General features: G+C 37.8%; 1 protein-coding gene across 4 annotated transcripts in view; it reads right to left on the bottom strand.

Annotated features, from left to right (window-relative positions):
* The window catches only part of LOC122720070, a 30891-nt gene extending 7089 nt beyond the window's left edge, over nucleotides 1–23802 (bottom strand). For 3 of the 4 annotated variants that reach the window (XM_043946517.1, XM_043946518.1, XM_043946519.1), the window contains exons 1-8: nucleotides 23112–23802; nucleotides 16262–17770; nucleotides 8701–9018; nucleotides 8378–8482; nucleotides 7821–7886; nucleotides 4780–4980; nucleotides 3897–4121; nucleotides 3600–3660 (exon numbers count right to left, since the gene is read on the bottom strand). In XM_043946517.1, the coding sequence (XP_043802452.1) occupies nucleotides 3600–3660; nucleotides 3897–4121; nucleotides 4780–4980; nucleotides 7821–7886; nucleotides 8378–8482; nucleotides 8701–9018; nucleotides 16262–17770; nucleotides 23112–23114 (2488 nt within the window). In that variant the 5' untranslated portion in view covers nucleotides 23115–23802. The remainder of the gene's footprint in view (nucleotides 1–3599; nucleotides 3661–3896; nucleotides 4122–4779; nucleotides 4981–7820; nucleotides 7887–8377; nucleotides 8483–8700; nucleotides 9019–16261; nucleotides 17771–23111) is intronic. The other variant, XM_043946520.1, reaches the window with a different exon arrangement.
* Between the last annotated feature and the right edge of the window lie 219 nt (nucleotides 23803–24021).

Raw genomic sequence — 24021 nt, 5'->3', positions numbered from 1 at the left:
GTTATCCCTAAGGTAATTTATTCTTATAATTATAATTTATAAATCAAAATATATCTTTAAATTAAAATTAATTATTAAAATAAAGTTTATTAAATTTATTAATCCTCCCAATCAAATTTAAATTACTATTTATAAATTAATACTTATATAAATAATAAATTAAATAAAATTCTATAGGGTCTTATCGATTTGACTATATCTCAAAAAAAATTGATCCCTCTCGCAAATTTATTTCGTGTTACGGTATACAAGGGCGAAAAGAAGCGTTGAATTGTCGAAAAAGCGTTTAATTTCTACCCTCTATTTCTCTCTCTCAACCGTTCGAAATCCTTTTACCTATAAAATATCCTCTTTACTCGTGCTCCACTACTTGTACGACGCGGCCGATAAAGTTGAATACGTATATCGAACTTGCGAAGGGGTTTAGAATCCTTCGCTTCGAATAAGTCACGTTACGAATTGAAAATTAGAATTTACGATATTTCTTTTCGTCGAAAAATTGATTCGATTTCGAGTTTGGAAAATTTTGAATTAAACTTTCCGTTAATTTTTTCCGAAATGGAATTAGATGGACATTTGTTAAATCGTACAATATATTCAGTTTTGGAAGGTTTTTATCGAGCTATCTTCTTCTTGATTTACACACGAGTATTGGAATTTTTTCTCATCAGCTTAATGACAGCACACGGATAATAATACTCATTTTGTTCCATTTTCGTCCTTTTTATATATGCGGTTATTTTTTCAATATTATAAAGAAGATCGATCGATCGATCGATCGATCATTTTTTAAGATTTGCATTCACGAAAATTATGCTGATATTATTTGTCTTTCGAAGCATTTCTAAGCCTCTCGACGCATTTTTCATTTTAAATATTGAATATTGAAATACTTTTTATATTTATATTCGTATTTAAATATTGAAATTTTTTTTGGGGGGCGAATTAAATTACTTTTCTTCTCAAATTACAAACGAACTCATAACCGAGTTTTCCAATTTTTTTCCGAATTTTTTGTGAGGTCGTAAAATCTTGATCGCCCACCCAAACTTTTATTCGAATGTTTTACAAATGTATTACAAAATTTTACGAAATCGTGCACGCGTTTTCGTGTGTTATTATTTTTGTCCTTGTTATCAAACGAACGATTTTTTATTCTTTTCATCAGTTTTTCCATCTTTAATCGTTAATCGATCATTTTGAAGCAAAACAAAAATATACAATGATTTATCGCGCGTTACATTTATACTATGGAATTTAATACAGATATTTATAGCTTTGTCCTCTTTCATAAATGCTACTATTTCAATTCTCCTCCAACGTGAAACGTTCGCGATTCATATTTTCCAGTTGCGCGCCTTTCTCAGCTTTTTACGACTAGCCATGTTTGTTCTTCTTTATCATTTGTTCATAGCGAGCCTTTTCTCTTTTCACGAGAATAGCAGAGTAGACCAAGCGAAACGATATAATAGGGAAAAAATTCAACTAATGGATCATCTATTTAACGAATTATTTCGTACTCATCTCAAGTTGATCGAATTAAAGAGAAACAGAATTTTCAATTGAGAACGTTCAATTGTCCGTCAATGTGACGATTTTCTTTTGTTCGAAGACAAGAAAGAACGCGTAAAAGAAAGAAGATAAGAACGAATCTTTCCTTCCTTTTTTTTTTTTTTTTCCTTTTTTTCCTCTTTGCCGCTGCGTGATTATACTTGAAAATTATGTAAATGCGAGAGTGTACGCTGCAAGATTTGATGGATTACTGCCGTAGGATCTCGACTGTCGGCCGGTTAGATGGATGAAAGTGAAAAGTGGTAAGCTGGGATGAAAAAGATGTACAGAATAACGGTAAGAGGAAGCGGAGGTAAAGGAGGAAACGGTCGATGGTTGGTCCAATTTGTCCGAATCACCGAGCCTTCTTTGTGAACATGGTGCGAGCCTATCGTTGGCGGAAATTCGTGCCAGTTCGTTGACTTTATCAGAAATCGATAGTTGAGAAACGCGGTTCAGAAAAAGAAGCCGCTTGTTCGAAGCTCGGGCAAGGTTAACGAGCTAAACAATCCACCGTTAAATCGTGAATGATCAATGAATACAAATCGCGCAAAAAAACGTTTGGAATTTTGCTCGATTTCCTCCCTTCTTTCGCAATACAAGAATTTTCTTCAGAAAGAAAATTAATTAAAAATGAATTTATTAATAAAATGAATAAATAGAAAATAATTAGATATATAAAATAAATTATAAATCAATTTATAGGTATTATTTGGTGGAATTAAATTTCATTAGAAGTAATTTTAAATATTATATTTGATTTAAAAGATCAACTCTTAAATTTCAGACATCTAATGAAATTTTAAAAAATAATTTAAAAAATTTATTTTAGTTTGACAAACTAATGTTATATAAGAAATTAACTAATTTTTTACATTTGTTTATTTACTCAATTTAAAAAAAAAATTAAATGAAGTTGATTCAATTATAAATCTACGATTCATTCCACGAATTTCTGAACGTGAAATTTTTTCGATTTTGTATGATTATTATTATTATTATTATTATTATTATTATTATTATAAAAATGATTTATGTATCGAAGAGCAAACAAATTCTTAAGGATAGAGAAAATTTGCAAAATGGAAAGAGAGAATAATTAACGAATCTTGGCTCTGAAATTCCGGAAGAAAGGGAAAATTTCGCAGGAAATTGATGATTCGTGAGATTCGTGGGAAGATAATGCGCGAAAGCCGCGGGGCAACGCAATAACGTTGAATAAAAAAAATAGTCGTCCATTAGAAATGAAATTAAAAGGGATGAAGTAATTTGGATGGAAGAAGGCGAGCGTCGTTGGTACGAGGAGCGCATCGAGGTCACGCGGCTCGAAAGAAGGCTTAATTTCACAAAGACCTGCACGTCCGTTCGCGTGGAGGATGGCGTTTCGAGGCCACTCGAACGTCGCGCCTGCGTCGGAACAATTTATCCCGAGAGATTGTTGGTCGGAACGGCGTCCAGGGCAGAGCCAACTTCCGACAATTTACACGCCTGACATTTGTCCAGATAAAATTCCCTATATATATATAAAAAGTTCAACACGATATATTCATTGGCCGTGTTCGACGTTGCGGGGCTACCCTCTCGCCCGGAATCACGATTAATACCAGCCTCCGAGCAATACATATTCCGGCTCCTCTTCTTCTCTATCCTTGCTTTTTCTCCTTTCTCAGCCACGCTCCCTTTCGCTGCCGATTCCTCGGGGTCCTCTCTCATTAATTATTCATCGGCTTCTTACCGACATACGGCAGGAACATCTTTCCCCGTGTTCGCACGAACCTCACGCCGATCTCGTTTCGTGCTTCGGATCGCGGATCCGTGCCACCCGGCTCCGCTTTTCCCCTCGTAACCCGCGCGAAAATCCATCCTTTCGTTACATCCCGCGCTCCTCTAATTTTTCAAATTTTCCTCCTTTCCTAATTTTTTACACTAATTTTTACACTAATTTTTTTACACCCCCGATCGATCATCGATTTAATATCGATCCTCGATTCATCGTCGTTTTTAACGCTCACAGCGCCCTATTAACAAGCGTAACAAAATTTACTCACCGTACATCTGATAGAATGCCGTGATACCTATTCGATCGGCACCGTCGAACGACACTGGTCCCTGGAACCAATACGATACGATATCGTACGAGATTCGATTCGACGCAAAAGAGATACCTCCCCACCCCCGTTAATTACTCGAAACTCGGTTATTGAATCGAAGGAATAGATTTTCTAACGAGCGTTCTCTTCTAGTACATAGAACGTTTTCCCTATACGATAAAGAGATGGATAAAGAGAGATATCTTTACTCGGAAAGTAAGTACGAAACTGGATCGGGAGATGTTTCATACTTACCGAAACTCCGATAAAGCGCAAAAGTTTCAACTGTTCCAATAGTTGTAACGCGATGTCCTTTCTAGTGTGCGTGTATTGGGTTAAACTGATGTTATCTCTGTTCAAGATGGTCTCGGTCTTTTCCAACGCGAACGCCATAGCCCAGACTGCGTCATAAGTCTGGCCTGCAAACTTGGAATACGCCACCCCTCTGCTCGCCAATTCCGACAAGAAATTGTTGTTCGTCTGCGGCAGAAAATATTATTGAATATTATTGAATCTAAAGCTCTTTAAAAAAAAAAAAAAGAAAGAAAAGAGACATCTTTGTCTCCTTTCACACTTTCGGTGCCTCTTGTAACATTGATGAAACATTTAAAACAGCGCAAATATTCGATACAGAATTATTGAATTATTCGCGATGACGAACGATCGAGGCGAGAGAACGTAGAGAAGCACGGTTCGAAGAGACGAGCTCGAATTTCGTCGGAACCGGGGTTCTTCCCTCGTCAAATGTAATTAGCGACATGCGAGTTGCTCGTCAGCTCGATTGCTCGAACGTGGAAAACTCGATACCGGCAAGATTCCGCCCACGTCGCCTTCCTTTTCCATCCGACACACCTTTTCCAACGGACGCGAAAAAACAAGACTAATTTCTTTAACGTTAATGTTTTTTTAAAAAGAAAACACGATGATAACGTCCGTTAATCGGTATAATAATAAATTGATTAACGAATACTTTGCCTCGATGAGGATAACAATGCTGCGGATGAGAAATTATGAATGGTGAAACGGGGAATTTCGTTATCGCGAAAAGTCTATTTTAATTTCCCCAAAGTTCCATTTCTCTTCATTTTACGGGCGAAACTTTTATCTAAAAAGAGCGGGCAACTGGAAAAGTGCTCACCAGACCCGACGAAGTGATTTCGTTTTCTAAGGCGGAGTCGTGACTGTTGACGATAATCAAACCGTTCAAAGTTTGGTTGAGCTGCGAAGGCGTACATTCCTCCGAGTACGACGAGTTGTCCGGCGTTTTCGTCACTTGGTCGATCGTGTCACTTGGCAGGATCCACGCGTAGTCTCCTCCGTGCATACCTAGCTTCCAAGTCTGGTAAAATACAAAAAAAAATCACTAGATACGAATTAATCGAAAACGTTTCTCTCGCTTCTTGTTCGAGAAGTCAGATAAGACGAACTTTACACAACTGACTTGCTATCGAAAACTTTTTACGTTCTTCGATATATAAATCGAGTAATATGTTTTATTAGAAACGAATGGCTGACAGTTACAGTTACAGTTTTACGAAAATTCTTCTCGAAATATAATTAGTCGTGGTGCCAACGTCTGTATATCCGTTCGTCGAATAGAAGAAAGTTAATCGGGTTACTATAAAAAAAAATTCCTAAGAATGCAATTCTAGATATGTATTTCTGGTATGCTTCGCGACGGTGATCGTGACCAAGGAATATCAGAAATATTTACGATCATCCGATCGAGCTAGTGGACGAGGATTTCTTTCAGACCGAGATATCTTTGTAACGTATATCGTTTCTTTTCTTTTCTTTTCTTTTCTCTTTATCCTTGCTTTCGTTTACTTGTCTTCGTATTCATTTTGTTGTATAACGTGCAATTGTATATTTGGCTACGCGTATAAATAATATATTTCGACTACTGATAAAACTAATATATTTCGGCAATATAATTCAATCAAAGAGAAGAAAGAAATGACAAACGCGTCATTATGGTATTTTATCACGTCTCTTTGATGTATCGTAGTTTTTACACGTTATAAGTAACAAATTTTAATATCATTTATTTATATATCGAAATAAAAAGAATATTCGAAAATTGATCAAAGTCTGTTTAAAATAATTGGATGATAAATTTGGTTGAGAAACGTTACGAAACAAAGGATGCATTCGCTATTTATAAACGATATCGTTCCAAGCTACGTGTAGGCGTTATCTCTATTTTCGGTTGATTTATAGTAAAAACGTATCCTTGTTTCGTGCGAGTATGCGCGAAGAAAGGAAAGAAGCTCGCCTCTGAATATCGACGCGAGAGTATTAAATATTGAAAGAGCGACAATCGTCTAAATAAAGAAATTATACGATACGATCGATTTCAAAAGTCTACGCTACATCTATTTACGTCCGTTAATTTCTATTTGACGATGATTAGTCAGAGGAATATTTTCTTGAAATAAAAACTGTATTCGTAAAATTAAACATCGTTGTTCAATTCCACAGATAAATTCACTTTACTTAAGCAATAAATTTTTATATCACACGATTTTATATCTTGGAGATACGCGAAAACAAGATAAAGAATAAAGGGTAAAAGGAGAGAGAACAAACCAGAAAAAGCAACACGTTTTTATCGTACACGTGTTGTATACTTTTTCCAAATTTAGAATGATCCGAAACGTTAGAATTTTTATAACACGCGAGATCACGTAGGAGAAAAGTAGATAGGAGATTCGACGAAAGATATCGAGATACGAATTTTCGTGAAATTTAGGTGACGCGACGCTTCGAACGATAGCGAATTTCGTTTCGAATTCCAGCGATAGATAGATAGATAGATAGATACAGTAATCACGCGAACGCCAATTGGTATACGCTATACCAAAGCAATTTCATGTGTTGGCGCGTCGTTGCAAAACTCGTTCCACTTGTGTACCGTGTAAACGACACGAATGAAAATTTACAAACACGTAATGTTCGTGTTATTCGCTTTCGCACCGAAGACAATAAGATATCCAACTAACTTGTTCATTTATAGCGCGACTGTGCGATTTCTTTTAAAACGGGTCGAATTATCGGTTGAGGTTAGAATTTGAATATCGTGAGGTTGAATCAATAGGAATGGTTCGTATCACGGAATTATCACGAATCATTTGAATTCACGCACATCGATCGGATAATTAAACATTTTTCAAATAAATAAGTCGACGAAATGGCTTCTCGAAACGATTGGTTCTCGAAACACAAAGCCATCGAGATGATAATAGCGGCGAAGAATATATCTGTCCGTGTACGCGTGACGCGAGCGAGGGATAGGACGAGAGAGAGAGAGCAATTGTGTCCTACTTCGACACAATGTTCATTATTCGCTTAGCGAGGACACGGACCGTGACCATGTGTTTGCATTTCATCGATTTTCGCCGGAAAATCTAGGCGTAAAGTTTTCCACGATGAACAAATTTCAATCAATCTATCTATCTATCTATCGATTAGGACCGAATCGAGTTTCTAAAGCTGTGAACGTTAAAAAAGTCGAAAATAATATCTTTCTCGCGCAATTTGCAACGTTGCAACGTTAAAGGTTAGATTCTTCGATAGAGCGATTCTCATGGAAATTCTCATGGAATTCATTGCGATTTCAAAGTGTGTAAAAATTTTGTAATTGAACTGAACGCTACGAACGCTCATAAAAATGGCTGTGAATTTTTTAAGGAATTTGGTACACCGTTTTATTAGAGAAGCTAAAAAGAAGCTAAAAAGAAAGAGCCGGGGAACTGCGTTAAAAATATTTTCTCCGTTCGCAATGATATTCTTCCTCAAGTATTACGCGCAAATGGTAATGATTTTCAATGAAACGATTACGTTACGCTATAACACTTTTATCTTTGAATCCGATTTCTGTTAACGTTTAAGACGATAAAGTACACGGTTCTATTATTTTTAGTAACATCTATTACAAGATTAAGATCTTAAAAGCGAATTCCAAATAAAATTTGCATAAAGCTATCACGCGTAACGCGAATGCGGTGTACGTAGTCACCGCACTTTGTTTTATGAAAACAACGATAAAAGTGGCTCTTGTGCGGTCATTCTTTCGTGCTGAAAAATTATACAATTGCAAAAAAAATATGCGTACGCGTGTTTTTTTTTTTTCCCTCGGAATGGGAAAAGTTTATCCGCACACTTTCGTTGGATATTTACCTCGCACAGAACACGTGACGCCAATTGCGGTGAAAAACTTCCTATGATGATTCTCGTGTCCAATTTCTGCAATTCGAATTAAAATTACATCTCAATCATTCCTTCTTATTTTCCGCTCGATACAAGCTTCGGCTTCGTCGTCTTTCATGCGACTCGACCGCGTCGAAAGTGGACAGGCAAAAATTAATTACGAACCGTTCCAACGAGTTCTAACGAATTGGAATAAATATTTTCTTTCTTTTTTTTTTTTTTTTTTTGCCAGATCTATCTCGTATTCGCGCATAAGTCACAAAGACGGTTTACGTTGAAATTGAAACACGCTCGAGATCCATATTTGTTTCGCGTAAGGAAAGGAGAGCGCGAGCAAGGTGAATAAACGCGGAGGGATTTCCGACGAAAAAGGAGGTTGAAATCACGACTAGACTACGTATCACGATGCCGCAAATCTAAAAAAAAAAAAAAAAAAAAAANNNNAAAAAAAAAAAAAAAAAAAAAAAAAATAAAGCAAGGCGGTGGGAAAAATTCAATAAGTTCAAGTCCAAGCGTGTTTTTTTTACTTTCAAAGTTTGCAACTGTTCCTTGTAATCGTTCTCCGCGAACGTGATGGTAGCTGCGCACGTGATATTCGCTTGTTCCAGCTCCGTGACCAGATCGTTCACAGCCTGAAAACGAAAAACGGGGAACTGCAACATCCTGATCGTCGTCCTCCTCGGGTTGAAAATAATAATGGATATCGAAATTCCATCGGGTGAAAAATTATTTTCACCATACACGGATATTTTCTCAATTTTAATTTCGCAATTTTCCCTCCATGTCTGTCTGATCATTTCGAAATATAAAGGACAGGACAAAGGATTAAATGGCTCGTGTACGCACTTACCAGGGAGTACATGTCGTCGGTTTGAGAGAGGGCGGTGACGGTGTCCCATCCAAAATGTTTGATGAGCGCTATCCTAGCGGGATTGTGGCTGGAATCCGGCGCCACGGTGCGCAAGAAAAGCGGAAATTCGGTGGAATCCGAGAGAGCAGGTGCGGTGGATCCAAAGGAGACTTGTATCACGTTCCAGTAGCGCACGATTTTGGCTAAGGTTTCCGTGACCTCGGAGCAGGCGGTGCCCAGCAACAACGGTATCAGATCGTTTTTCTTCGCCGAGTAGAGAGCGTGAAAGAATCTGTCAACCGCCACTCCGGGATCGCACTGTGAAGAAAATTTCGGCCAAATATATTTGGAAACAAATTCTCGGATCTCTTTGATAAATCGACGCGCTCGTCCTTTCGGAAAATAAATACGCGATTTACGAAGAATGCGGAAGAATTTTTACGTTGCGGAAGGAAATACGTATGGCTCGCGTATGGAAAGTAAGCAATTACAAGGCGTGACGTAACGAGAGGATCGCCAACACTTTTCGACATCCGGATCGATGTACACGTACGTGTGTGCCCGAGGTAAGAGAAGACGAGCCTTAACGAGCAATTATTCAACGCGAGAGGCCGACTCGAAAGCTCGTGTACGAACTTGAAGAGTCTGCCCGTCTCCACCGAGCATACCACGCCACCAAGTAACATATATATATATATAAACTTTCGACAAACCTCGTCGAGTGTCTCGTTACACTTTCGTTTTCCTTCACGCGCAAATTGAAATTTCGTTCTCGTTTCATTAATTTCGTCTCGATAATTCTTCCGCGAAAAGTTGCCTTGCCGCAACAACCGCGAACGCGATTACTCGCACACGACCACCATTTTATTTGTTCTACGCGATACACGTACGTATCACGTCTGTTTAAACAAGAAACGCTATCTCAACTTTATTAATTTTCCTATCGTATTTGTCATTCGCAAATCTCTTGCGTTTAAACGTTGAGAATACGCGTGCCGAGAAGGGTAAAGAAAGGAAGAGAAAAAAATAGGGATTCAAGGGTTAAATAAAATCGTTAAAAATAAGAGAAAAGCGTTTGAAAAATATGGAGATTGAAATTACAGATTCCCCGCCACTACGTTTCAAGATCCAACTTTCCCTTCAGGAATTCGCAAAGGAGTTCAAATATCGCGGTATAGACGACAAGCTTGCGTGCCTTTAGCTCGATCCGGGGGAGAACGCCGTGAAAGTTTTGCAGCTGAAGGTCGAGCGATGGAACGATGCGTTTAATAGGAGTAAATTAAATGGTTCGAATTTTTAACCGAAAATCGATCGGCTCGATTGGAATTTCGTAGACACCTTACCTTTTCTTATTTTTCCGATCAACGGGAAAACCTGACGGGACATTCGTGGAATTTACATAGGATTCCATAGAATTGCTCTTTTTCACACGATCAATCGATAAATTTACGCGAAAGAGGAGAAAAAGTTCCATTCCATACTTTTCCAACAATTTCACGCAAAGTGAAACCATTTTAATTTTAATTTAAATCTCCAACCTCTGATATCCCTTTATTCCGAATTTACGATCGAAATTATAGGGGTTCACGAAAGATTCACGAAGGATTTTGGCTTAAACGCCATTTAATTAACCATTATCCGGAATTATTATAATTCCAGCCGAAACAACCAATTTATTCGAACGTTATCCCGAACAGAGGAATAATTTTATGGAAAAACGGATATCAATAGAGAAATGAATGATTACGTCCATTCTTTCTCCCAACGTTTTCAACGGGAAGAAAGTCATGAAAACGTAAGGAGTCTCGCACGATTCGAAGAATTTGTTTAAAGGACACATCCGCCATAGCTATTTACTTTCGTCGACGCGAAATAAATATAGATAACGCTCGCCTCTCGAAACGGAGAAACGACGTCACGACAACGTGGGCGTCGTGCGATATAAAATTTCCCCCCTCGCCCACCTTTTCGAAGCAAAACTTATCAACGAACGACTCGTTAAATATTCGAAAGGATTATGCAATTTTAACCAAGAACGAGATGGATACACGCGGATTTAATTTACGCTCGTATAACAAATATCGCGTAATCCTAACCTAACCTAACCTAACCTAACCTAACCTAACCTAACCTAACCTAACCTAACCTAACCTAAACTTACCTAATCTAGCCTAGCCTAACCTAACCTAACCTAACCTAACCTAACCTAACCTAACCTAACCTAACCTAAGTTATAAACTTCCTTTCATCTTGAGATAATTTTATGCAAGTTGCACGATGTACTTGATAATGTTACTTATGGAGAACCGCGTTGGCAGCTCCCGGCCAGCAGGGGACAATCGCGTGTAAAGCGTTAGGTTGTTACAAAGTTTGAGAAACTCTGCTGCGAGGATATATCCCGGATAAACTGTCGAGGTAACGGAGAGCGGGACATCAAAACGTTGTTAAACGAAGATAAATTTTTCCGAACCGACTCTCCTTCGTTCTCTGCCAACTTTGACAAATATATTTCTTTATAACGTCGGATTAATTTCGCGACTGTCTCCGCGAAAATAACGTTTATGGTTCGGTTTCTCTCGGAACTTCGTTCAGAGTCGACGTGGTAAAAAGCGTATCCTTTCGACGGGGAGGGAGGGAGGGAGGGAGGGAGGAATTTTTAGATTTCGCTCCTCAACATCTTTACAACGCTCGTCTTTATTGAATTTTCGACCGCTTTATCCTCGAAACGATACGAATTTAACCACGCAACAACGCGTACAAGTTTTGACAGTGTAATCTTGAATGAACCAACTTCGTATTAAAGTTGACTTTTCCGCGTAATGAGATACAACTTTACCGCTACTAGGATTATGTCACCGAGTGACACAACACTTCGCATCCCCCTCCAAGTTCAAAACATCCTTTGAACGTTGTTGCGCGTTTCGAACATTACGAACTGATATTTCTTTTTTTTTAATATTATTTATCCCTTGCGCTCTCGCTTCGATTCTAAATTTTACGTTATACAAGAGGAATATATTTTGCGAAAAAAATTTCGAAATCGAATTCGTAGATATTTTAATTCTACTTAATTAATTTTAACAAAACATACTCTTTCTCGAAGATTATTTCGTCGTTTACATTTTCCAAATATTCAAACAAATATTCCCGTCTTTGTACATGGTTAAATCGGTCTAAGAGAGATTATCGATGAAATCTGCTTTTTGTCGATTTTCTCCACGCCCACCACTCGTTTAATTCTATTCTGTTAAATAACCGTGGAAAAGCAATTTCCATACACTGGTGGTTAATTATCGCGTATTCGTGCAATTACGATTTCGTTTTCGTTCGTTTCGTATTTTATTTTTAGAAAAATTGAATAACGCAGCAATCGTTAAAATTTAGGGGTTTTTGATACACCATATCATTTATGGATACTCTACGCGATACACCCACGTAAAATTTTCATTTGTCACTATCACAGTTGGTCGTGAAATTCAGTTGGTCGGACTTATACGAAAAATAAAATGAGAGACGTCAGAATGGAAGTACCGGTCTAATTCTTGCTATAAGTTTATAATCTTAGCAATAAGTTTGAAGCTGGGGAAAAGAAGAAGAAGAAGAAAAAAAAAAAGAATTGAGAAACGTGATAAAATATGAGAACGAAGGATATTTATAAATTTTGAATTTTATAGGAACTAACTCGCTCGATATTCGTGACTATCTCTTAAAAGTTGTTGTTCTTTACTTTCCTTCCCGCGGATAAATTATGCGCGAATGAGAAAGAAGATTTTAAAGAACCACTTCTATTCTATTCTCTCTATTTTTCTCTCGTTTTATTTTTGCCTCTGTAGCATAATATCAACTTCAATCGTGATATTACTAGATATGATGCAATTTTTTCCAGCACCTTCTTTCATCATCGATCGATGTGTACATATTTGGTTGATTAAGAAACCCAAGTGTTTCAAATGTATTCAAAATGAAAGTTTCGAAAAAGATGAAACGAGTGAATAGTGAAGATCGAAGGCAGCGATATTTGAAGTAGCAGCGGTTGATTTATTCGTCTACTGCCTGCTCATTGATTTTCCTCTTCTACTTGCACGTACAATCGATTCCCCTCGCAAAGTCGCTAAAGATTTTTCGAGATAGCTTTATCGCCTCGAATCACCCTTCTGATAACTGATCTTTCAATCGAATCCTATTTTTTTCTACGTATATATCGCGATTCATACCCGTTTGAAGAATATCGAGGTGAAACGAAAATATAAATCCTATAAAATTATTCTTTACATCGCGACGAAGAAATATGCAATTTTCCAATCTCGAAAATGTGTCGTGCGAATTTTTAAATGTAAATTTTCGTGTAATATTCTTCGTACACTTTACACGAATAACATAAATGTATGAAAGGAATAAAAGGATGCCCAAATATTAAAGAATTAACATAAAATCCATTAATCAAAATTCTCTTAATCAAAAAACTTTTTATCCATCCTACATTTAGAAATCTCCAATATTATTTCCATCTTTTCTATTCGTCTTAAAAAATAAATATATTTATCGTTTATAATTTTTCCCTCTCAATTAATCCTATTAAAACTTAAAGAAAAATTTTAACTTTGTAAATAATAATTTCCTCTTTAAAATTAAGCTTTTTTTTCTTTTATTTATCTCGACAGATAAATACATCCAATTTTTCCGAGATATCGCGAAAAAGGAGAAGGTAATTTTTACGCGTTTATTATCTCTGTCTTCGTCACTTACTCGGTTTCGACAAGTGATCGCAGCGATTCCTGGAAGGAAAGCATACATAGCACACATAGTAAGCATTTCCAAGAAAAAATGTAGGTCATTTGATCGGGGACCCATTCAAAAATGTTTCATAAATGACTCTGCATTGTCTTGACGAATGTGAACACTTCGAGTCTGTACATCTCCTCAACCGATTCAGATATCGGGTTTTTAAAAGAAAAGAATAACTTCAATGGCATGGCTTTCTCTATTTTCAGGAATGGATTTTGGATAACAGAATCCTTGTTACTTCTTTTTATTGCTTTTTATATGAAGAATTAAATTTGCCACGGTATGCTTTGGTTGTTGTGATATATCAAACATTTAAACTGAATATTTCAATGTAAAAATTCACAATCCATCAGTCACGAAAGAGGATTATTATTCGCAATAAACGTTTAACATTGTTACTTGATTTATCGCATTTCTGTTGTATTAGAGACGGTATTAAAACTATTCAACTTTTAAAGAAATTTTTCATCCTTCGTTATTAGTTAATAACAAGATTAGAATAGTGGCGAAGAGAAAAAAAGAAGGAAATGGGAAAGCAAAATGCGGACGATTCGACTGAAAATAAAAAAGTTTTCGTAATCTTCTTACATCTTTCCAATTTAAATCTCCATAATTGGAAACGATCCAATATTTCTTTATTTTAGCTTATTCGATTATAATTCTTTCAAATGATTTCAAAACGTCGATAATTCTGATTCTGATGTAATTTATGCTGGATTGGTCGCCTCTCTCCGATGGAAAGACAAATGGCCTACTCGATTATCGTGTTCTTTTGTTGAGGAAAAAAAAAAAAAAAAGAAAAATAATAGTCGCGCGACTATCTTATCTTTCAGAATTAGAATAATAATATAATTGATAACAAACTATGGAAGCGCATTTCACGATCAATATGCGTTCCCATTTTGTACAAAAGTTCTTTCGTTGAATGTACACTTGCGTCTATTCCACTCTTTTCTACTCTTTTCGTCTTTTTTTCTCTATCCTCTTTATACCCAACTTAATCCGATAATACCGGTAACGACATATCTTTTACGCTACTTTTACTTTCTCAAATAAACTTTTATCTCTGATCATTAATGAGAGAGAGAGGTGTAACCCATTTTTCGAAATAATTATTTATTAAAACAATTTTGCAAGCATTAACACCACTTCTGATTAATCGAAACGGATATAACTGTTCGTATAATAGATATCGATCTTGCTTGCGAAAAATATCCTATTATTTGATTCTACGGGACGAAAATTGGGGAAAGGAGGGAGACAACGCGCGATGTAAATTTTCGTGGAGCAAATTAACGGGGAGATATCGATGGGAGAGCATTTCTTTAAAGGATAAATTAAAAGGGATGGACAAATGGGGAAATGGAAGAGGAAATGAATGAAAAGAAATATTCAAATAATTTCGAATCATCGACGAGTTGTTTCAACTGTGGAATTGATCGTATGTGCATCTACGTCCCTTGTTCCAAATCCTATTTTCATCGAGGTGTTCATATTCATACAGGGAACAGGCAGAACGACGCTTGAATTCAGCAAAGAGACATAAAAGCCACATGACGCTCGTGTAACGAGAGTTTGCGAGGGAGAGAAAAGGATCGAGCATCGAAACTACAAAATGATCGATGTTTTATTTCCACCCCCGCAAATTGATTTTCACCCCAGGGTGAAAACCCTTTTACGAATCTCTATTTCGTAATTAATATTACAAATGCAAGCTCTTTTCTAATGTTGAATTATCGGAAAGAGAAAGAAAAGATATCGATTCGATTCGCGAAAATATAGGAAGGGAATTTGGAAAAGATTAATTCGCGTGTAAAAAAAAAAAGAAAAGGACAATCACTTTCACTCGTTGAATCGATTCCTCTCTTCGTCGCGCTACTTCCTATCCCCTTGTGTCCTCTTTACAACGTATTCACGCTTCCCTTTTTAGAGAGAATCGATTGCTCTATTTTGCTCTAGGTTTCTTCTATACCGTTATTTTTCATAAAAATAATCACGTTGAAATAATCGTCCCAATGTTGATAAGGAGGAGCATAAACGAAAATTATCGCGAGAGATAATAATTTTCAGCGTGCTTTTTCCAACCGCAGAACTTAATGCAAGTAGATACAAGATTGGAGCGCGCATTGTTCCAATTAAAGCGAACCGCCTCGATTACATATTTAATTTCATATACGTGAAATTACAAGATTCTGGTTATAGATTGTCGGATTAACAGATTGCCGTGCCTATTACTCGGATCGATGTAAATTAACGAATATCGCGAAAAATAGTGTGACGGACGACATTGTTCGAGTGGTTGGATGAAAAAAAAAGATAAGTTGAATTCAATATGCGATCGAGGATGAAAGCAAAGTGGAAGTAAAATGTTAAAAACGGGCGTAATTCGCAAATTAATACGCACGTTAATTTTTATCATCTGTGTAACGTCCAACTTGGATAAATTTGTTTGTCAAAAAACATTCTCATTCGCGAGGAAAACAAAATTGATAAAACCTCGGAAAGCTTTGAGATTCAGCACCGCGGAACACCGTATGCACGCTCACGTACACATATGCATTACTTTTATGAAAAATTATACGCGTGTCAATTGTCGAGATAATTAAATCATTTCCCCGATAATCAGTTCATTATCAACGCGAGAATCGTATCGTTGATGGAAAATTCTCTCGAGAAATTGTGTTTTCCGATTGCAAAATTCTATCTACGTTCGATTCTCGACTATCAAACCACTATCGACAACAAATCTACGGAATGGGAAGAAATCCGTACCTACCTTGGTGTCGTTGTGAATAAGACGCAGCCGAAATTTGGACAGAACGTTCATTTCGTTCACGCGCTCGACAGCCAATCTCGCCGCTTGCAGCTCGCTGGACCCTTCAGGTCTGGGCTCGGAACCTCGAGTCATCTCGAACAGACCCAGGATTGTTACGTTTATCTTTTCGAACGATTTCGCCGCCGTCCCGTTACCTTCCTGGCCCCCTCGATCCTCGATCCCAGCCGATGGAGAAACGACGGGGGAGGAGGTGGAAACGGAGACGCGTTTCTCGTCCGGAGAAGATTTTCCAGCGGCTATGTTGGAGGATCGCCGACCCGAGGACGCGCCGGGTAACCAGCTATCGTCCGTGGCGTCGGCCCCCCTCTCGTTCTCCTCCACCGCTTCCTGCCTTCGCTCCTCCCCCGTGTTCTCGTCCACTTTGCGATGCCGATGAAGGACGTCCCTGCCGGGACTCTTGGGAAGATCGGGCGAAACGGTGGACGGGTACGAGGCGAGCGTGGTCTCGCCGATATCCGCTTTAGGGGGGCCGAAGTGCCTCCTGTCGAACTTCTCGACCTGGGCCGCTGCAGGCGGCTTGTACGTCACTTTTATAGGGAATTTCTGCGAGCCCTCGAATCCAGTGAAAGGCTCCTCGCTCGAGCTCCACGACAGATTGCTCCCTTCCGCCCAATGGACCGGATTCCCCTTCCTCCCTCTCGCTTCATCGGGATCATCCGTGACCCCTCCGTCGGATCTGCCCCTCCTCGCGGACCTCCACGAGTCATTCGGCAACAATTCCTCCTCGTAAGCTTCGCAATTGGAAACGGATGCCACCCCCTTCCTCTCCGATTTCTGCCTCCTTCCAAAATTCCTCTTCGCCCTGGACGCGCCGCCTTTCCTCGCCGCGTTGCCCCGATCGTCCAACGACCGAGTCGCGCCCCTCCCGTCGATCGCTCCATCCTCCACCCCCTTGCCACCCCCTGCGTTATCGTTCCCCCTCCTCCGAAACTTTCGCTTCTCGTGTCGCGCGCGGAAATCGGCCGAGCGACCATCGGGCGCGAACGTGACCACGGCTCGTGATTCGTACCCGTCCTCGACGCCGAAGTCGTCGATACAGATCCGCTTCTCGCCCGACTTTCGCCGCGTTCCTCCTCTCCTCGACCGGGCGGAGATCTCGTTGTCGAACGCGGCCGAACCCGTCCATTCTCCGCCCCCGTGCGAATCTCCCCGGGAGTATTTCCTCTCCCCGATGTCGAGGAGGTGAGGGAACGCGGAAATATCGCGATCGCGAGGCTTGGCGCGGTCCTCGTCGCACGGCGACGCGCCACGAACGGACAGGAGGCCGAGGAGGAGCAGGAGGAGGGGGAGGGGGAGGGTATCGGGGGACGAGAACGATGGCAGGAGGAGGCGAGAGGAATCGCGACGCGTGTGGACGCGCTTCATAATCAGTCGCCGTCGACGTCGGTGGTTCGACGACTCGAAGCGTCTCTCAGCCGGCTTCTTCTCATCTGAAAATCCAACGATAAGCTGCGATGAAAGTGGATATATTTTTACAAATATACGAGTCTATTTCCTTTTTTTGGTATCCAAATAATTTAAAATTAAAATTTTTTAGATAGAACGCATATATCGCATTTTCCAATGTTGTTGCGATTAACAAATTCCATTCGATATATCCTCGAGGAGCGAGGAACCTATCGTTGTGCAATAACGTCCGTCGATGTCGATGACGATGATATAATAATATCATCGTCACCTATTTTCGATTTTCGAATCATCGAAAATCATGGAAAATCCGAGCAGGGAATCAAGTTTACGACGCAACGTCGCAAAAAACGGGGACACGTGTGCGCAATTGCACAAGTTATGTTAACGAGCTCTAGTACCCTTTTATCGTGGCAGGGTCCAATGAATTAAGCTAAGCGTAAACGATGACAGCGATTAAACAATGGGATTCAGTTTATTCGTCTTCCTTCGCGTTACGTAAGCTCGTGCCTCGCGAATCAACGTCGTCGTCGGGGCTTGCCCCCCCTCCGCGGCTTTTAACGTAATTGACTTTCAAACTGCTAACGCTCGTTATTAACGCACTCGAAAACGGTGGCTTTTCGAATTGCAAACTGCAACCGATACGCGTGCAATTTCAACTGTAACTTATTATTATGCATGAAAGTGACGATCGAATTTCGAATTTCTATGCATATAATATGTACACGATATATATATATATTACGTACGATTCGTAAATCGTCTCGATTTAACGTTTCATAAGAAGATAGAAATAGGACAGTTTCCTGTGTACACCTGTCAATTAAATTCTTTTATATAATTAAAAATTAATAATTAAAAATAATTAAAAATAATTTAATAATTAATAATTAAAAATTAATATTAATAAAATTTAATAATTAAAAATTATATAATTAAAATTATATAATGTCACATATCTCGTAAAAATGAACGAATGTATCGCGACTTGGTCCAACTGTCGATCTCTCGTAACTTGTTGTGCATGAAAGTGTCCATCGAATTTCGAATTTCTATAATATACACACATTTCGATTTAACATTTCATAAGAAGCTAAGACAGTCTCCCTGTACATCTATTAATTCTTTAAATTCTTTTATTCCAATTGTCGATCTCGGTCAACTTATCGTAACTCATGTAACTTATTGTACATGAAAATGCCGAATTTCGAATTTCGAATTTCTATGCATACAATATATATATAAACAATATTTTTATATATATATTAATATTTTATAAGAAAATTGGAATAAGACAGTCTCCCTGTACATCTATTAATTCTTTAAATTCTTTTAATTAAATTTCTTACGACTGGTCCAACTGTCGATCTCGGTCAACTTATCGTAACTCATGTAACTTATCGTGCAAATGAAAATGCCGAATTTCTATGCATATAATATGTATATAAACAATATTTTGATATATATTAATATTTTATAAGAAAATTGGAATAAGACAGTCTCCCTGTACATCTATTAATTCTTTTAATTAAATTTCTTACGACTGGTCCAACTGTCGATTTCGGTCAATTTATTGTAACTCATGTAACTTATTGTACATGAAAATGCCGAATTTCGAATTTCGAATTTCTATGCATATAATATATATATAAACAATATTTTGATATATATATTAATATTTTATAAGAAAATTGGAATAAGACAGTCTCCCTGTACATCTATTAATTCTTTAAATTCTTTTAATTAAATTTCTTACGACTGGTCCAACTGTCGATCTCGGTCAACTTATCGTAACTCATGTAACTTATCGTGCAAATGAAAATGCCGAATTTCTATGCATATAATATATATATAAACAATATTTTGATATATATTAATATTTTATAAGAAAATTGGAATAAGACAGTCTCCCTGTACATCTATTAATTCTTTTAATTAAATTTCTTACGACTGGTCCAACTGTCGATTTCGGTCAATTTATTGTAACTCATGTAACTTATTGTACATGAAAATGCCGAATTTCGAATTTCGAATTTCTATGCATATAATATATATATAAACAATATTTTGATATATATATTAATATTTTATAAGAAAATTGGAATAAGACAGTCTCCCTGTACATCTATTAATTCTTTTAATTAAATTTCTTACGACTGGTCCAACTGTCGATTTCGGTCAACTTATCGTAACTCATGTAACTTATCGTGCAAATGAAAATGCCGAATTTCTATGCATATAATATATATATAAACAATATTTTGATATATATTAATATTTTATAAGAAAATTGGAATAAGACAGTCTCCCTGCACATCTATTAATTCTTTTAATTAAATTTCTTACGACTGGTCCAACTGTCGATTTCGGTCAACTTATTGTAACTCATGTAACTTATTGTACATGAAAATGCCGAATTTCGAATTTCGAATTTCTATGCATATAATATATATATAAACAATATTTTGATATATATATTAATATTTTATAAGAAAATTGGAATAAGACAGTCTCCCTGTACATCTATTAATTCTTTTAATTAAATTTCTTACGACTGGTCCAACTGTCGATTTCGGTCAACTTATCGTAACTCATGTAACTTATCGTGCAAATGAAAATGCCGAATTTCTATGCATATAATATATATATAAACAATATTTTGATATATATTAATATTTTATAAGAAAATTGGAATAAGACAGTTTCTCTGTACATCTATTAATTCTTTAAATTCTTTTAATTAAATTTTGCATCTTACGACTGGTCCAATTGTTAATCTAATCAATTGTAACTTATTGTATTCGAATTTCGAATTTTTATGCATTTAATATATATATAAACAACATTTCGATTTTAATATTTCATAAGAAAATTGAACAGTTTCTCTGTACACCTGTTAATTTTTCAAATTCTTTTAAATTAAATTTCTTACGACTGTCGATCTCGGTCAACTGTAACTTATTGTGCACAAAAGTGCCGATCAAATTTCGAATTTCTATGCATATAATATATATATATATATATATTACGTCTCGATTTAACATTTCATAAGAAGATAGGACAGTTTCCTCGTACATCTGTTAAATTAAATTCTTTCAATTAAGTTTCTTACATCTCGCGCGGATGAACGAATGCATCGCGACTTGGTGCAACCGTCGATCTCGGTAAACCGCGTTTAAACCGGATATCGACAGCCTCGTCGAATCGAATATGAATCGACACTTTCCTGTGCAGGTCTGTCCTTTTATTTCGATCCTGTTTCGCTCTACGAATCGCGTGAATAGGGCGTAAAGTAACACCCGTGTCACTTTCGATACCCCCCTACTCGATCGAGGAACGGACGTAACGGCTTTGATGTAAGACACACCCCCTCGCGTAAATTTCGCTTCCCTCCGTCTGTTCCAATTTGACGCACGAAGGAAGGGCGTGGATTGATGATCGCGAGATAAATGTATCGAATTGTTTATCCAAAGCTCTCTTTAAAAACCGACTCTTTAACCCTCTATCGCTCTCAAGATTGGCGTTAACAAGTTACGAACGCGAGGACGAATCGTTCTTTCTTCCTTGACGAGAATCGAAATGATAAAAAAAGAAAAAAAAAAAAAAAATGAAAATAAATAGACGAAACAAAAAGGTGTGAGAGTTACGGAGCTCATTTTCTTCGGGATTTGTAGGTGGAATAAATTTCTAAAAGGAAAAACTCGGGTGGATGGTGATGGATCGTACGATTGCTTTTCTCGAAAATATTCTCGACGAACAGGGAGGATCGCTACCTTCGAATTCTTTCCTACTATTTTTGTTTCGTTTCGTACTCGATACACTTTTTCGTAACGACTTCGTAAAACGCGCCTGGGAAATTGCGTTTACGGAGAAAGAAACTGGCATGGATTCCACGTATACATCTCCGTTTCCCTTTCCCCGAGGAAATAATGTTCGATTATTGAGAATGCGTCGTAAAACAATTTCGTCGTGTAGATGGCGATGTCCGAACACGATCCGCGTCCGAGAAAAGAGTAAACTTTATGTACGTTGAAAAATGGAAAAAAGGCGATATCCGAAAGTGTAATTTGATAACAGCTGCTGCGAAAAATTACTTTTCTCGAAACGAGATACAGAGCCCACGACGTACGATGTTTTCGTCCGAACGCACGAATCGGGAGCCGCCACGTTTTCTCGATAATAAGAAAATATGAGGAAAAACGAGAGGGAGAGAGAGAAACGCGAGTAAGTAATAACGTAAGTAACACGGATGAAATTGTGAAAGTTGGCGGAGCTCGTTCGATTTTTACACCAAACATGTATTATTGATCACATCTTTCTTTCTTTTTTTAAAACGAGAATTTCAAAATCCGTGATATCCAAGTACTGAATTTTTCCATACGTACGTGTTCCATCGTAATCCGTCACAGAATTTTTCTTATGTCTTCGAAGCAAGACCGCAACTTTGGGCGATAACGAACGTTTCGTTAGATCATTTCGCTCTCGTCGAAACTCTAAACTCTTTAAAGGCAAACTTTCTCGAAGGGGACGATCCACGGAGCGACGAATTGCGCTCTCTTCGTTTAAATCCTGGCGAAACTCGCGGGGGGAATTAAAGAAAGTTTTCGGGAAACGTTAGGTCGAGAACGGAGAGGATTAAATCCTTATTCTCCTCAAACGCGTAACAGATGACGAAGAAACCGATTTTTGAAAAATTTTTTTTTTTAAATTTATCGATCGCGAGGAATTTGCCACTCGTATCCAATCTAATCGATCGAATTTATTAGAATTAATGGGAAGGCACGAAAGAAAGAAAGAAAGTCGGTGCGGTCTTAAAAGCTTCGTTTCCTCGAGTTCGCTACTCGGCCCGTTTATTTTTTTTATCGAGCTTTCGCCCACGCTTTCGCAATCAATTTTTAACGGTTGTTAGAATGCGATTAAAGAAAAGAAAAGAAAAGAAAAAAAAAGAGAGAGAGAAAAAAAAATACGATGGATTTTAAAAGATGATGGAATGACGTTAATTGAAAGTATCAAGGATATCGTAAAATACGAAAGAATCATTCTGACTTCGATAAATATATACGCCTTTTGCGAAAGTTAACGTGGAAGAAATAGATTGTAAACTTGGGATATTTTCTTAAGGTGATAAACAAGAGAATGCTTCTGAATGGAGGAACTTTCGAAAACCGATATCGAACCAGCTTTTTCTCATCGTATTTTTTCTCGTATTTTTATTATTATTATTTTTCTTATTTTTTTTTTTATAGAAATTTAATATTAACAAAAAGCAAGTAGTAACAACTAAAGGTTCTCGATAAGAAAATTTGTCGTTAGGACGGCTTTTTTCTTACGATATTTCAGGATATATAAGGGATATATAAGGGATAAAGAACGTACGAATTACCATAAAATCGTGTAATATTGCTCGAAACGTCGCATTTTTCTTCAACGAAATCGCAGAGAAATGGATGCCGATGATTTCTCCGAATATTGCGTTCCCCCTCCCCCCCCTCTCCCTCCCCTCTTCTTCCAATTCTTCAATCAGCGAAAAATCCTCTCCCCTATAAACGTGTCACCATTGAAGCGATAATTGACAAAACTAATAATCGTTCCACAGTTTTTGTACAAACACCAGTATTCCTCTGTCTTCTCGTCCCATCGAGTCTTAATCCATCGCGAATCGATCCTCGTATCGACGTTTCTCATCCACCCCCTGACTGTTTCCGATTCGACTATATATCATTGGAAAAAAAAAACTTTCCCTCTTTCCTTTTTTATCTTATTCAACTCATATACAATTTACGTTGACTTTTTGCGTTCCGATATTTTAAACGATGATACTCGATCGAACATCATGGAATAATATACTCAACTAAGATCGTTGTTGTAACTCGAGTTGTACTTATTTTACCAATCTTGTTCCGCGGAATAAAGAAACGAAGTTGTTCCTTTTGCTACTGTTCGCGGTAGCTTTTCGAAATTTATCGAAAGAGTTATCGGGGAGTTGGTGGTGGCGCGAAAGTAAATACGGAGATAAAGTGGCGTGAGAAAGATATACATATGTATATATCTGAAAGAACTGTGGATGTACAGACGGAAAGGTATCGCGACGGAGCAACCGCGTCGCGTGGTGGCGGTTCGCGCACTGTTGGCTCCGTGGAATTCTACGTGGCTTGTCTCCTACAGGAGTTCTCGCGACAGGCCTCCCTCCGTTAACGCGCAGACTCTCGTCTCTCTTGCATTTTCCCTTCGGACGAAAAACCTACCGTTCATCGAACCGCTATTTATTCCGCTTCCATTCTTCGAATTTCCCT

This window comes from Apis laboriosa, unplaced genomic scaffold (assembly GCF_014066325.1).
Source record: "Apis laboriosa isolate Shangri-la unplaced genomic scaffold, ASM1406632v1 scaffold9_cov152, whole genome shotgun sequence".
Classification (NCBI taxonomy): domain Eukaryota; kingdom Metazoa; phylum Arthropoda; class Insecta; order Hymenoptera; family Apidae; genus Apis; species Apis laboriosa.
This window is presented reverse-complemented; position numbering and strand designations above follow the sequence as displayed.